This window comes from Nicotiana tomentosiformis, chromosome 11, assembly GCF_000390325.3.
Source record: "Nicotiana tomentosiformis chromosome 11, ASM39032v3, whole genome shotgun sequence".
Classification (NCBI taxonomy): Eukaryota; Viridiplantae; Streptophyta; class Magnoliopsida; order Solanales; family Solanaceae; genus Nicotiana; species Nicotiana tomentosiformis.
In genome coordinates, this window is record NC_090822.1 from 63,001,465 (window position 1) to 63,017,535 (window position 16,071).

The 16,071-nt window shown below is 42.1% G+C and overlaps 1 protein-coding gene and 1 pseudogene across 1 annotated transcript; one reads left to right on the forward strand and one right to left on the reverse strand.

The window, feature by feature from the left end:
• Window positions 1-3,266: 3,266 nt before the first annotated feature.
• On the forward strand, window positions 3,267-3,902 carry LOC138901561 (uncharacterized). Its single transcript, XM_070189332.1, has 2 exons — window positions 3,267-3,380; window positions 3,477-3,902. Exons 1-2 carry the CDS (start codon window positions 3,267-3,269, stop codon window positions 3,900-3,902), a joined length of 540 nt encoding a protein of 179 aa, XP_070045433.1.
• A 10,392-nt stretch (window positions 3,903-14,294) lies between these two features.
• On the reverse strand, window positions 14,295-14,983 carry LOC104106474 (histone H2A.1-like; annotated as a pseudogene).
• Window positions 14,984-16,071: the final 1,088 nt, after the last annotated feature.

Here is a 16,071-nt window from a genome sequence, read left to right on the forward strand (position 1 = left end):
TAATAGAAAGGCTGTTCCACACGAGCGGTGGGATAAATTTGACGACGACAATGTAAAGGTTTCCCTAGATAAGGTGATAGAATGCAAAAATATGGCTAAGTTGGATGGTATCAATGGAGTTCAATCTGCCAATGATAATTCAGATCTCAGTTTAAATGCTGAAAGACCTGTAAGTCCTGATGTTGCAGTACGTCGTAAATATGTATGATATTTTATGCCTGTTCAGGTATATCATCTTCCGTTGTTCTCTGGCCAGTGTTATTTAATCAGAGGCTTGAGGTTTGGCTCAGTAAGTTTGATATCCGAACCATAATGTCCTCTATCACCTTGGTTGTCCCTCACCAGTAAAAACAGAAAGAAGTTCACTATCTTCTGAAGAAATGAAAAAAAAGAAAGGAACTTGTTTACCCGCAAAACGGATGGAGTTGAATTTGTACGTAGTTCTAAGAGTATGTGGTATAACTTGACAAATATCGAATATTGACTATAAAGAATGAAAAATAAGCAAAGCTGAAAGGAGGATGATTTATGGATTAAGCGAGGTGAATCAATCTATGAGGCTAAAAAAGGATAATTCTTCAATAGGGGAGTGTATGATATCTGAGTTACAATGTATGTAAAAACTTTCCCTTTACAGAAATATAGCCATCCTCTTTATAGTGGGGGATCCTACTTTAGATATAATTAAAAAATACATAGTGGGGAACTCATGATAAATCACCTTTTCCCTAATTCCCACCGGGATTCTCTCCCTTAGTGCGGTTGCAACGACTCTTGTCTGTGAGCTCGATTTTGATCGTACTTGGTAATGGTCAGTATCGGTTGGTTTCCAGTTTTGGAGCTCGATGTGGGTTTGAGGTCGATGCCGACTTAGGACCCGGTACTGACTGGAGCTCGGTATTGGTCAGCTTCTGGCCATTAAGCTCGATTCCATCACATCTCATCATCATTCGATTCGGACCCGAGCTCGATAATGACTTAGAGCTTGGTATTTGACCTATCCCTGATATTTGAAGTTTGTTTGTGCCTTCTTCGGATCCCATTTCGATATTATGAAGACTTTCTTCGGTCAATTATGTGTCGATCTCGATCAGACGTACGAAGGCCGAAATCAGTTTCGACCGTATACAGATAGTCCCCTCATTTCTCGGGAAGGATGTGGCAAGAAACGATATGATTTCCCAATGGCTCGATCAGATATAAGCTAACATTTACATCAGGCTCGATCATGACGCACATGATAGCTGTCCCGTCGGTTTAGTTTTTCAAAGGCATTTAATGCGTGTCAGACGGTTGTCGGCCATCGCTGATATTGAACCGCCATTGCTCAACATATAAATAGCCCCTCATTTTACCTTTCGTTACTTTTACATCTTCAATCTCCAAATTTTCCAAGTTTTTCTTTTGAGTTCATCCGTAAATCCGTGATTTTTACTGCAAAATTTCTCTTCAAAAGCACCAAATCTTTGCCATCTCCTTCTATTCTCAAATCCCAAAACCAAAACATCAAAAACCGTTCCTCAAAAAGAGAAAGCTTCTTCCTCACAGCCTGCCGCCGACAAAACACTGGTAGAGCCACGGCCTGAGGAGTGCGTTCCTGGGGCGTGTGTACCTTTGATTTTAAGGTCGATAAAGGCTCATCGGTTCCCGGCCGATGTGAGCCGGTATCGAGATATATGTGTTCGATAATCGAGGGGCATCTCGAATAGTTGAGGAAAGATTGCAATTGAGAGAACAAAGAAATAGTAATCCAGTCTTCTGAGGAAGATATCACCACTCACGTGAAAGGGTTTTTAAGTGTGTATACTTACTCTTTCATGTTAGGTCCCCTCGCCCCCGTTATTGTCGATTTATGCCGTCAATATAAAATAACCTTAGGCCAGATCAACCCTTCTTCTTGGCGGATCATTATTTTGATCCGTTACTTCGTGAACAAGATCGAGGGGTTGCCTTTCACCCTCGACCATCTCATTCGATTGTACTGCCCTCTCCTCTTTTGAGGCGGGTTAATAAAACTTCAGCGCCGGGCTACCAAGGTTCTGTTCTCGAGCATAGATGAGGACATGGATTGAGGCTGGATGGGTAGGTTCGTTCGAGTGAAGACTTCGGACCCGTTTCCGACCGAAAAGATGCCATTTCCCTAGGAGTGGAACATGAAGCGTAAGTGTAATTTATATCTTATTATCTTGCCCTTTAATTTCTTTTTCACCAATATCCCTTTTTTGTGATGCAGCGGTTCCTTGGATGCCCGGTGTGGTTCCCGACCTCAAGAATTGGGTACGAGCTCTAGCTTCAACCTCTACATATGCCGAGCGCTCATGGAGTGATTTATCAAAGGGCCGATGGGAGACCAAAAATCATGGTAAGACTCTTTCTCCTATCTTTGGTAGCTCGAATGAGAGGCTTTCCATATACTTAAATCAATTTTCTTGTATATAGGTGTGGGCAAAGATGCGGTTCTGAGACCCCCACCCGTCGATGAAGAGGCTTCGACCTCTGTTCCAAAACCGGTGAAGGATAATAATAATAGGAAAAGGGCCTCTGCTCCAGAAGATCCAAAACTAAAGACGAGGACGGCTCGTAAGCCGAGGAAGAATACCATCCCTCTAACCATGGAATCGGTTATGCGTCTAAGGGATGAAGACGAAGAAGAAGAAGAAAATGACGGGTCCGAACTGGTGGCCCGAGCGAAGAAAACCACTGATGCCCCAAAGGCAGCTGGATCGACGGTGGTTCGTGTGTCTCCACCTCGGACTGAGGTGATATTGGAGAAGAATTCGGGCAAAGTCCCCGAGTTAGTGGAGGTTGAGGATGCCTCCCACGAAGTCGACAACCGATGGTTACATCCGAGAGGGACGATCCCAAAGCTCTCCGAGCCTAGAAGAATGCTCCATGTGACACACTTGGGGCAATAGTAATTGGAGGCTCGCCTAATCTCCCTGCCTTTTCCGAAGGGGCTATTCGAGAGGCACAATCTTTGGGGGTCCTTGAGGTGGACGGGCTTCATAGAGGAGAGGACCCTTTTCATGACCTGTTTACCGGTATCGATGATGCTTCCGGCCAAGTGATGCATTGGGTCTTTTTCACGAAGTGCAGCATGCTTTGAATCGGGTAAGCCCTAATTCCCTTCGTTGCCACCACTTTTATGTATACTATTCTTTCTAACTTCCTTTCTTCTTTCTTCGTAGGCCACGACGGTTCATCGAGAAGCGTGTTCTCGATCTTGAATTGAGCTGCATCGGTTCGAGGCCGACCTCCGACGGGTTATGGAGGAGAGGAATGCCCTTAGACTCCTTTCCGGTCAAAGGGAAGAAGAAATCAAAGGCCTTCGAGCTGAGTTGGCCAAGGCTCACCAAGACCAGACTGACCTGATTGAGCAGGTAATGATAATCTTAAGAACTCATGGGCTTGATTCAGGATCGGAGGCTAATATTTCGTTCTCACAGCTGCAATAGAAGCTCGAGACAATCGGGCAGCTTCGTGAGGAAGTTGATATAATAAGGGCGGAGACCAAGGGATGGAAAGATGGCATGGACCGTCTTGCTGCCGAAAAAGAAACTGTTCGGGCCCAATTGTTATCTACTGCAAGCCAACTTCAAGGCATGGAGGAGAAGAGCTTGGTTCAAGCAAGAAGACTAGAAGAGCTTGAGGCTCGGTTGGCCTCCGAACTTGCCAAGGCCAAATCTGATGCCGAGGAAGCAAAGGCTAATGCGGATGCATTCGTGGCCGTCTATCGGGCCGATGCTGAAGCTACTCAGGTACATACAAGAGAGGCAGTCGAGGCTGCTAGAGCTCGAGCGCATTGGGTTGCCGAACATGCTAAATGCCGATCTCAGATGGAGACTCTTGAGGAGATCTATGCTCGTGGTTTCGATCTCACAGAAGATATAAAAAAAGGCTAAGAGCTCGAAGCCGATGCTGAAGCCTTGGCTTTCGATGATGACAATGATGATTGGAGCAAGAGCGGGTCCGAGAGCGGGGAGGAGCCCGATGGAGAAGCGATCGTCCCCGGAGATAACCAAGAAACTTAGCCCTTAGTTTCCATTTAGGTCTTTTGTGTAGGGTCCTGTTCGGATGTTGTAAATATTTTTGTATATATATATAAAGATCTTTTCTTTTCCCGACTTGCCTCTGTCTTATTCTATGTCTTGTGAAGATTTTGTTTTGCTCTAACTTGAATAAAAATAGCCCTTAGGCTTACTGGTTGAGTGAGTGATTTCTCGAACTCAAAATAAGAGTAGCCTATAGGTTTAGTAGTCGAGTGAGAGTTTGCTCGAACTCGAAGTAATGTAGCCCACATGCTTGATGGTTGAGTGAGTGATTTCTCGAACTCAAAATAAGAGTAGCACGTAGGCTTAGTAGTTGAGTGAGAGTTGGCTCGAACTAGAAGTAATGTAGCCCGTAGGCTTAATGGTTGAGTGAGTGATTTCTCGAACTCAGAATAAGAGTAGCCTGTAGGCTTAGTAGTCGAGTGAGAGTTTTCTTCAACTCGAAGTAATGTATCCCGTAGGCTTAATGGTTTAGTGAGTGATTTCTCGAACTTGAAGTAATGTAGCCCGTAGGCTTAATGGTTGAGTAAGTGATTTCTCGAACTCAAAATAAGAGTAGCTCGTAGGCTTAATAGTTGAGTGAGAGTTTGCTCAAACTCGAAGTAATGTAGCCGTAGGCTTAATGGTTGAGTGAGTGATTTCTCGAACTCAAAATAAGAGTAGCCCATAGGCTTAGTAGTCGAGTGAGTGCCTGCTCGAACTCGAAGTGATGTAGCCCATAGGCTTTATAAGTCTAGTGGCAGTCCCCGATTTATGGGGTAATGGTCGGCCCTTGAACCTATTTGCGTAATAGATCATGAAATAGAGGATGGGTTGTAAGACACGAGATATGGTCAAAGAAGTTTCTTTTCATGTCGTTATACATGTCTTTATATTTTGTACTAGGGATCGATCAATCTATACGAGCATGGTTTGTTTTGACCATTTCGCTCTTACAATATTTCTTATCGGAACCCTGTTGTTATGAAGTAACTTTCTTGCATAGAACTTGATATATTTGAGGGTAATGCCCTACCAGTATTCGAGGTTGATTGTAAAGGGGCCTCAGATTCTGTTGAATTGCTCTAAGTTAGCACGATTAATGGTTGCCTCATTAAAAACCTTGCCGAAAAACCCATTTGGGATAAAACTGGTCTAAGGGAAAAAGAGTACAACGCGTGCTTTCAGACCTAAGGCTTCGTGTTGAATGATCCATCCTTGTTCCTGATCGAACTCTTGCAAGGGTTAGTTTCGAAATATAAATGAACATGGGAGGGTCGTACCTTAACAGTAATATCATTTTAGGTGCGACACGTTCCAATTGATTGGTAGTTGTTTGCCGTTTATAATTCCGAGCTTGTAGGATCCTTTACCGACGTTTTCGAGTACCTGATATGGTCCTTCCCAGTTTGGACCCAATTTTCCTTCATATGGATTTCGGGTGCTGAGGGTGACTTTCCTTAGCACTAAGTCCCCGATTTTAAAATGGCGAAGATTGGTTCTTTGATTATAGTATCGTTCTTCGATTTGTGCTAAGGAGGCCAATTGGACGAGGCTATGAATACTCACTCAATACAGGAGCTTCTCATTTTTCATCCAATAATTCGAGGCTAGTATTCATAGCCTCGTGATTTGACTCTTCTGTTGTATATTGGAACCTGGCACTGGGTTCCCCGACTTCGACTGGAATCAAGGCTTCGGAGCCATATACTAAGGAGAATGGGGTTGCCCTCGTACTGTTTTTTGATGTTGTTCGATATGCCCAAAGAACTTCGGGTAGGATTTCTCTCTATTTTCCCTTAGCGTCGTTCAACCTTTTCCTTAGGTTTTGAACTATAGTTTTGTTCGTCGATTCGGCCAGTCCGTTCCTTGATAATATCCTTTTTATTTTGTGGTCTTCGAGGAATTTCGTCACTTTGCTGCCGATAAATTGTTTCCCATTGTCTCACATTATTTCAGCGGGTATCCCAAATCGACATACGATATGATCCCAGATAAAGTCTATAACCTCTTTCCCTCTTACTTTTTCGAACGCCTGTGCTTCAACCCATTTAGAGAAATAGTCAGTCATAAATAATATGAGCTTAGCTTTACCTGGGGCCGACGGCAGAGGGCCGACGATATCCATTCCCCATTTCATGAATGGACATGGGGATAGGACTGAGTGAAGTTGCTCTCCGAGCTGATGGATCATCGGCTCAAACCTTTGACATTTGTCACATTTTAAAACAAACTCCTTTGCATCTTTGTCCATATCGATCCAATAATATCTTGTTCTGATTATTTTTTGGACTAATGAATCGGCACCGAAATTATTTCCACAAGTACCCTCGTGAATCTCATATAGGATGTAGTCGGTGTCTCCTGGACCTAAGCATACTGCCAATGGTCCATCGAATGTTCTTCGGTATAATGTTCCATCTGCAGTTAATGTGAATCGAGCAACTTTGGTTCATTGGGCCCTCGAATATTTAGGGTCCGATGGGAGCTTTCCGTTCTCCAAGTATTCAATATACTTATTCCTTCAATCCTAGGTTAAACTTGTAGAATTTATCTCGGCATGACCTTCCTCGATCACATATCTCGAGAGTTGAACGACAGTCCCCGAGCTGATCTCATCTTCCTCGACAGATGATCCCAAACTTGCAAGTGCATTGGCCTCACTGTTTTGTTCTCGAGGTACATTCTGTAAAGTCCACTCGTTGAAACGATGCAAAGTTACCTGGAGTTTGTCCAAATACCTTTGCATTCTATCCTCTCAAACTTTGAAGGTTTTGTTTACTTGGTTTACCACCAGTAAAGAGTCACACTTGCCTTCAATGACTTCTGCTCCCAAGCTTTTAGCTAACTCGAGACCTGCAATCATGGCCTCATACTCGGCCTCGTTGTTAGTCAACCTAGTAGGTTTGATAGACTGCCTAATAGTGCTACCCGTAGGCGGCTTTAAAATGATGCCTAACCCGGACCTCTTCATGTTCGAAGCCCCGTCTGTGAAAAGGGTCTATACCCCCGATGATGTACCCGATTTCAACAAGAGTTCCTTTTCGACTTCGGATACGAGGGTTAGCATGAAATCGGCCACAAAGTCTGCTAAAATTTGAGACTTGATGGCCGTCCGAGGCTGATATTCGATATCGTACCCACTGAGTTCGACAGCCCATTTGGCTAATCGGCTTGATAGTTGAGGCTTGTGCAAAATATTACGAAGTGGATAAGTGGTTAATACACATATGGGGTGACATTGAAAGTATGGTCTTAACTTTCTAGAGGCGCTTATTAGTGCAAGTGTCAATTTTTCTAAGTGTGGATATCTAGTTTCTGCTTCCCCTAAAGTTTGACTTACATAATAAATGGGAAATTGCGTACCTTGCTCTTCTCGTACTAGGACACCACTTACCGCGATTTTCAATACTGCTAAGTACAAGCAGAGTTTCTTGTCCGCCTTTGGAGTGTGAAGCAGTGGTTGATTCGATGGGTATCACTTCAATTCCTCTAATGCTTGTTGGCATTCCGGGGTCCAGGCGAAGTCGTTCCTCTTTTTGAGTAGAGAGAAAAATATGTGACTTCGATGTGACGACCTTGAAATGAATTGGCCTAAGGCAACAATCTGTCCCGTTAACCTCTGCACAACTTTTACACCGTCCACGATGTCGATGTCTTCGGTGGCCTTGATTTTATCGGGGTTGATCTCGATCCCCCGATTCGATACCATGAAGCCAAGGAACATGCCCGAATCGACCCCGAAAACACATTTCTCGGGGTTGAGCTTCATGTTTTATTCCCTTAAAATCTTGAATGTTTCCTGCAAATGAGTCAAATGGTCCTCTGCGCGCAGGGACTTAACCAGCATGTCATCAATATAAACTTCCATTGATTTACCTATTTGTTCCTCAAATATTTTATTTACTAGGCGTTGGTAAGTAGCTCCTGTATTTTTTAGCCCAAAGGGAATCACATTATAACAATATGTTCCATATTTGGTAACAAACGAAGTTTTTTCCCGGTCCTCAGGGTTTATTTGGATTTGATTATACCCGGAATAGACATCGAGAAAAGTAAGGACCTCGTGGCTGGCCGTGGCATCGATCATGCGATCGATGTTGGGCAGCGAAAAAGAATCTTTGGGGCATGCCTTGTTTAAATCCTTATAATCTACAAACATTCTAAGTTTGTTTCCTTTTTTAGGGACTACAACTACATTGGCTAACCATTCGGGGTATTTCACCTCTCGAATGGACCCTATTTTAAGAAGTTTAGTTATCTCATCCTTTATGAATGTGTTCTTTACCTCAGACTGGGGTCTTCTCTTTTGCTTCACCGGTTGGAACCTAGGATCCAGGCTTAGCCGATGCGTCGTTATATCCGGTGGGATCCCTATTATATCTAAATAGGACCAAGAAAAACAATCCATGTTATCGATAAGAAATTGAATAAGCATTTTCCTGAGTTCGGGGGTTAGTCCTATTCCCAGGTATACCTTTCGTTCGGGAAAATGTTCGATCAGTATGACTTGCTCCAGTTCTTCAATTGTTGATTGGGTAGCGTTGGAATCATCGGGGACCATGAAGGATCGAGGGATCCTTTGATCATCATCTTCGTCAACCTTTTGATTTTCTAGTTGGGTTGAAGCTGGTGTCTGTGATTGCTATTTGGCATCTCGTTCCCCTTTTAAATCCGACCCCTTTCTTAATGAAGGTGAGGATATCGTAATTGCTTCTTTGACTGCAAACATTTCTCTTGCGGTCGGTTGTTCTCCGTACACTGTTTTGACTCCCTCCGATGTTGGAATTTAAGAACCTGGTGGAGGGTCGAAGGTACAACTCTCATATTGTGGATCCATGGCCTTCCAAAGAGGGAGTTGTACCTCATGTCGCCTTCGATTACGTGGAACTTTGTTCCTAGATGGTCCCGGCCACGTTTAGCGGTGATATTATCTCGCCTTTGGTGGTTTCACATGCCATATTGAATCCGTTTAGAACCAGGGTTGCGGGTACGACCTGGTCCTATAGACTGAGTTGTTTTACAACCTTCGATCTAATAATTTTGGCCGATCTGCCTGGATCAATTAATAAACGCTTAACTTTAGTTTTATTCATAAGTATGGATATTACCAGCACATCGTTATGAGGTTGCATGACTCCTTCTGCATCTTCATCATTAAAGGACAAGGTTCCTATGGCTGTGTAATCCAGAGTTCGAGGTCGCTTTTCTCTCATAACCGATGTCTTAGGGCATTTAAGCACCGGCCCCTGAGGGGTATCGACGCCACCGATGATCATGTGGATGATGTGTTGTGGTTCTTCCTGTTCGTTTTGTCTACCAAAATCCCTGTTTTTGAAATAGTTTGTGGCCCTGTCGCTTAAATAATCTCGAAGGTGCCCTTTATTGAATAATCGTCTACCTCGTCTCTTAGTTGCATGCAATCTTCCATTTTGTGGCCATGGGTGCCATGATATTCGCACATTTGATTGGGGTTCCTCTGGGTAGGATCGGTCTGCATGGGTCGAGGCTATTTAGTGTCTTTGATGCGTCCGATAGCCGACACGATGGCGGATGCATCGATACTGAAGTTATACTCCGACAACCGTGGTGCTTCATTAGGTCCGGTAGGCCTGTCGAACCCATTTTTGTTCATCAGCCCCCGAGACCCTTGACCTTGATCACTTCTTTTATTGCCTTGTCCGGGGTTACGTCTCGACTCATTGATTATGTGGTTTCCACTATATGGTTGGTATCGATCCCTGATCGGACCTTGCTCTCGACTGATGTCCCTTCTAGCACTAGGTTCAGAACCCAACTGATCGTCTTCGACTTTAATTTTTCACTGGTACCGATTATGCACGTCGGCCCAAGTAATAGCTGGGTGCTCGATGAGGTTATGCTTCAACTGTCGTGAAGCCGTCAAACTTTGTTCGTTCAAACCTTGAGTGAAAGCCTGAATAACCCAATCGTCTGTGACAAGTGGCAGATCCATTCGTTCCATTTGAAAACGAGATACGAACTCCCTTAACATCTCGTTATCCTTTTGTCTTACCTTGAACAGGTTTGACTTCCTGGTCTCGACCTTTATGGCCCCGGCATGTGCTTTTACGAAGGAATCTGCAAGCATAGCAAAAGAATCGATAAAATTAGATGGTAAATTATGATACCATATCATTGCTCCCTTTGACAAGGTTTCACCAAATTTATTCAATAATACGGATTCGATTTCATCGTCCTCTAGGTCGTTCCCTTTAATGGCACATGTGTAAGAGGTGACATGTTTGTTGGGATCAGTAGTTCCATTATATTTGGGAATCTCGGGCATGCAGAATTTCTTTGGGATCGGTTTAGGAGCCGCGCTTGGGGGGAAAGGATTTTGTACGAATTTTTTGGAATCTAAGCCATTCAATATCGGTGGTGCCCCCGGGATCTGATCAATTTTGGAGTTGTACGTTTCCACTTTTTTGTCGTTTTCTTCAATCCTCCTTTCTCCCGATTCTATTCGTTTGGTCAGTTCTTCGAACATCTTAGCAATTTCGGGATTAGTTCCCGACTCTTGCTCATTTGACCTTACTATAGTTGGTTCCGTTCTATGGGCGATTTCTTGGGGTGGACTGGGCTCCGGCCTGCTCGGTATCTGGGTTTGACTCTGCAACTGAGCTATTGCTACCTGTTGAGCTTGCAGCATTTCGAAAATCATACGCAAGCTGACGCCATTTCCCTCGACATTATGGGTATCTCGAAAATTCCCCTATGAATGCTATTTTCAGGTTCAGAATGTAGGTTTGCCTTAATGGCCACATGTGAATTAACGTCTAATGGAACTTCGACTCGAGCTTCAACGGCGTCGACAAGCGGCATTTCAGTCCCGGGCGTCAAGTTGTTGTTCTCATCTTGAAGACCAGCTTCGGTGTTGATAGCTAAGGCCATTTAATTAATAGCTCGTCGTTGCTAATCCGAAATCAAAGACACTTCCGGAAACAAGCATAAAATGGTGTGGTTTTGCGGATTCATATCAAATAACCACTGTTATCTTTAGCCCCAAGGTGGGCGCCAAACTGTTTACCCGCAAAACTGATGGAGTTGAATTTTTAAGTAGTTCTTAGGGTATGTGGTAAAACTTGACACGAATCGTAAGAGTAAATAAAAATATCGAATATTGACTGTAAAGAATGAAAAATAAGAAAAGCTGAAAAGAGGATGATTTATGGATTAAGCGATATAAATCAATCTATGAGGCTAAAAAAGGATAATTCTTCAATTGGAGAGTGTATGATATCTGAGTTACAATGCATGTAAAACTTGTCCTTTATAGAAATATAACCATCCTCTCTATAGTGGGGGATCCTACTTTAGATATAATTAAAAATTACATAGTGAGGAACCCATGATAAATCAGTTTTTTCCTAATTCTCGCCGGGATCCTCTCCCTTAGTACGGTTGCAACGGCTCTTGTCTGTGAGCTCGATTTTGATCGGACTCAGTAATGGTCGGTATCGATTGGTTTCCAATTTTGGAGCTCGATGTGGGTTTGAGGCCGATGTCGACTCGGGACCCAGCACTGACTGGGGCAAGGTATTGGTCGGCCTCTGGCCTTTAAGCTCGATTCCATCACATTTATCATCATTCGATTCGGACCCGAGCTCGATAATGACTTCGAGCTTGGTATTTGACCTATCCCTGAAATTTGAAGTTCGTTTGTGCCTTCTTTGTATCCCATCTCGATATTATGAAGACTTTCTTCGGTCCATTATGTTTCGATCTCGATCAGACGTATGAAGGCCGAAATCAGTTTCGACCGTATACAGAACTCCAGATACATAAGTAGAGATCTAGGGTCCAGAACCCTTTTTCTATTTGATCTGTCCATCTGCATGGCGAAGTGTTGGTCAAGTTTTTGCATATGATATCTAATTGCCTCAGTACCGGCGGCCGATTGGGAAGATGAAGAGGCAACTTGTTGAGGAACTGATTTAGATATTTTAGCCATTTCTATCTGAAAAGATTTGGAAGTTTGAAGAAAGAGGAATAAATTTGGAAGATGAAGAACAAAGTATGAATATTTGAAGGGAATCTAGGTGAAAACCTGGAAATCACTATGAAAAATGAAGAACAAGGATGAAGATATGAAGGTTTGGAGAATGTTGATGATAACCTGAAAGCTCGAAGTAGAATCTAGGTCGGAAAGTGGGAAAAGAACAAGTTATAGAAGCTTTTATAGAGAAAGTTCACGTCGCTTCACATTTGGAGGCAACCAGATGATGGTTGACATGTGTCCGATGTCAGAACGACGCGACTGATGGGATGTTTCGGCTTTCTTCGTCGTTTCTATTATAATGTACGGGAGAAGGAACTGGAGAACCTTTGTCATTTCTCACCATTTTGGCAAGCTTGCTCTCTGAAAAATAAGGGGACTATTTGTATACGGGTAAAACCGGGGGTAATGAGCACCTCGGTTTTTCGGTGGAGAAAACGAAGTGATGGTATAACAGCATGGAATCAAAGTCGAAGTTGGGAGCCACCCATATCAAAGCCCGGCCACAACACCTGCTGTTAGAACCATTGAGACCATGCCCCCGGACCCGGTCCAAGCTCCGAGACCTCGAAGAGCATTACCAAACGACCTTACACGATTAACTAAGGACCATGATATAGTGCCCAACCAGATATCACGGCGTAGATCTCAGCCCGTATGAGCAGTATATTAGTAATTAGTGAAAAGAAAGATTTTTACCTTTCTTAGGATTGCACTTAGGGTAAAACTCATCTACTATATAAAGAGGGAGTCTATTATTCAATAAACACTCTGTAACACGCGTACCCAGGCAATATACATCTGTCTGTAATGCTTCTAAAAGGTTATTCAAAGTTCTTGCTTTTGTTCATAAGTTCTTCATAAGTGTTGGCTCAGAATCGAAGGCAGGTTTCTTGTTAAGCTCTTAACCGAGCCCGGACTCGCTATTATCATTGGTTTGGTTATTTATTCCATTTTTTATTTGCTTGTCTAACGTCATAAATTATTTGTATTGAATTAGCCCACATATCCTTAAAACCGCATATAAATTCAATTGTTATCCATTTTTAAGGGTAAACAATTATTTAGCTTATGTGATTATAAGGCACATGCATGTTGTCTAATTGTAAAACATCACAATACTTATTTATATGTGCTTATATTATATATTCCTCGAAATCTCTTATTGTTGACAATGATATCCTTCTTGATGGCGGAGCCAAGATTTAAAGTTTATGAATTCTTAACTTGCCGCCAAATTTATATCTTATTTCAGTTACTATTCGCAATTATATATTTATAATTAGCATAATATAACATGTAATTGTCTGTGTGAAAAAGCCATAGCGGCAAAGGTGACCATAAAATCACAAAAGTTAGGAAGTAGTACGACAATCATCCATGAGTCCATAATAAATGGAGTATTACCAAACACCAACAACCAAATCAACTATAGTGTCAATATTCCATCTGAGGACTTGAGATTCAACTTCTACTTTTCTGTTAAATTAAGGCAGAATAGCCCGACGGACACTTGTATTGGTTGGCATTTGACATCCCGGTCCCTATAATCAATAAAGTTTCATCTAGACACTTATAGTTTTTCAAAGTCAATATTTTAAACTCCTCTCACCTCACGTGTTCTTCAAATCTCTGACAAGGATGACACACCAGTGGCCATGTCAAGTGTTTTGTTACACATCATTATTAATTTATTTTTTACATTATTTTAAAATTGTTCATTTTCTTTTATTTATTCCACCATTCCCTCCACCTTCCTCCTCCCTCACCATTTTTATTCTCCATTATTCCATGCACATTTACCATTCAAATTCGTTGTATTTAACCACAAATGTTAAAAATCTCCTAACCACCATCGTGTGTGGTCCCTATTCGACCATCCTTTACCTACAAAGCTTCTTCACAGCCAACACTCCACCATAGCATCACTAATCAATCACCAAAAAGAAGAACCTGCCATAAAAAATGATCACCCAAAAGACCAACCTCACCCCAAACCTTTTGAAATTTCACTACAGGAAAACTAACCGAAAATAGGTTTCACCGGCGATCTTCTTTCACTATTTCTATTTATTTTCTTTGCAAAGGCTATCTTCCAAAGTAGGCAAATGGGGATATGAGAAAATAAATTCTCCAAAAATTGCTGCAAATTCGGTAGATGTTTTGGATCTACGGCGACGGGGGATGTCATTGTTTGGATGAAGATATGGTGGGAAGGGTTCTGTTGCTGTGGGTTTTGGATTTTTTTTAATAGGAAAAAGAGTCACTTTCTATTATATTTCCAGGCACCATTACCGAAATTAGAAAACTAAAAATCTACATCCTACTACAAGAAGTAGTAACAATAAACTAGACAAAAGACTGCATAACCATATTTAACCCGTAGATAAGTTCTTATAGATATTCCTAGGCCTTCTTGGTGACTTGGTGGCCATGGGTGTAGATGCAGAAGCTTTCTTAGGCAACAAAACTGGGTTAATCTTTGGAAGAACACCTTCACTTGCAATAGTAATTCCACTCAGCAATTTTCCCAACTCTTCATCATTCCTCACAGCCAAAAGCACGTGCCTAGGAATAATCCTATTCTTCTTGTTATCTCTCGCCGCATTTCCAGCCAAATACAACACCTCAGCAGCAAGGTATATATTTAATAACAACAGCGAGGTAAATTGGAGCACCAGTTCCAACACGTTGAGCATAACGGCCCTTCTTCAGAAAATGAGCTATACGACCAACTGGGAATTGAAGATCATCTTTTACTTACTTGGTTACAAACTTCTTTCTTGGGCCTCCTTCTTTCCTTCCTCCAGCACCTTTGGTTGTCTTGGTTGCTGCATCCATTGCTAAGATTGAACTGTGAGCAAATTTTGAAGAGAGAGAAATAATCAGAAAAATACAAGCTTTTGGATTGTGATTTAAGTGTTTAGTGGGTTTTTGGGTTAAAATGGGGGGATAGGAGTAACGCCAAGAAGGGAGGGAGATAGACAATGGGGGGGGGGGGCTTGTTGGGAGACAGAACGTAAGAGAAAAAGAAAAATCACCTATTTGATATTTTCTTTCTTTTTCTAATTTGATTTTTTGCATTTTTCTTTTTCTTTTTTCCTTATTTTAATCATAAATAATTTACGTTCACGCTCCTTATACCCGTGAAATGCACGATTTTGTCCAGTTCAGTAATTGAGTTGCTACATAGACTTGATTAATGATCAGAGGGATTTAAAACATTAATTTTGAACAACTATAAGTGTCTAAATGAATCTTCTTTGTGTATAGGGATCAGGATGACAAACACGAATAAGTACAAGTGTCTACCAGGCTATTCTGCCTTAAATTAATGCTTATGTACTTTCCTAGTTGGAATTAATTACAGTAAATTGACTATTGGAATTTAATGTATATTCCTTTTTCCACCAGTCTCAAGGGGATGATCAATAGAGGTCACATGGATTTCTATATGTGAGTTCTTTTAATCTATAGTTATCGAATTTCTACAGTATTATTTGAACATCTTGATTCTTGCATGTTGGTTGATTTATCTTCTTTGTTTATTTTTTATCGGGATGCACACCGTATCATCTTTATTTGTGGATTGGAATGCACACTGCATCATCCTTATTTATGGATCGAGATGCACGCCGCATCACTTGTTGGGCAGGGGTGTATCGCCTACAAACCACTCTTTGCCCTTATTGACATATACTGTTTTTTACTTGGTTTATGTGTCATTGATGAGATACTTACTAATACTGAGGTTCTTTGTTGAAACTGAGATATTAGGCTGATATTTTCCAGATGTTGCTTTATTTGGAAATTTAGTGTTGTTACGCCTTTTCCCCTTCCTCGATCCCTGTCCCGTTGTACAGTATTTTCATAGATTATTTGGTATGACGGATTGTCCCGTTTCTTTGGGGCAGCCCTGAGCTGCCCGCTTACCAAGTCATTCGGACTTGACTCGTTTACTGAGTTGTCTATTTTCTTCGACACACTCCACACCCGGTACGAGCGCGCAGTATAGCTGATCCAAGG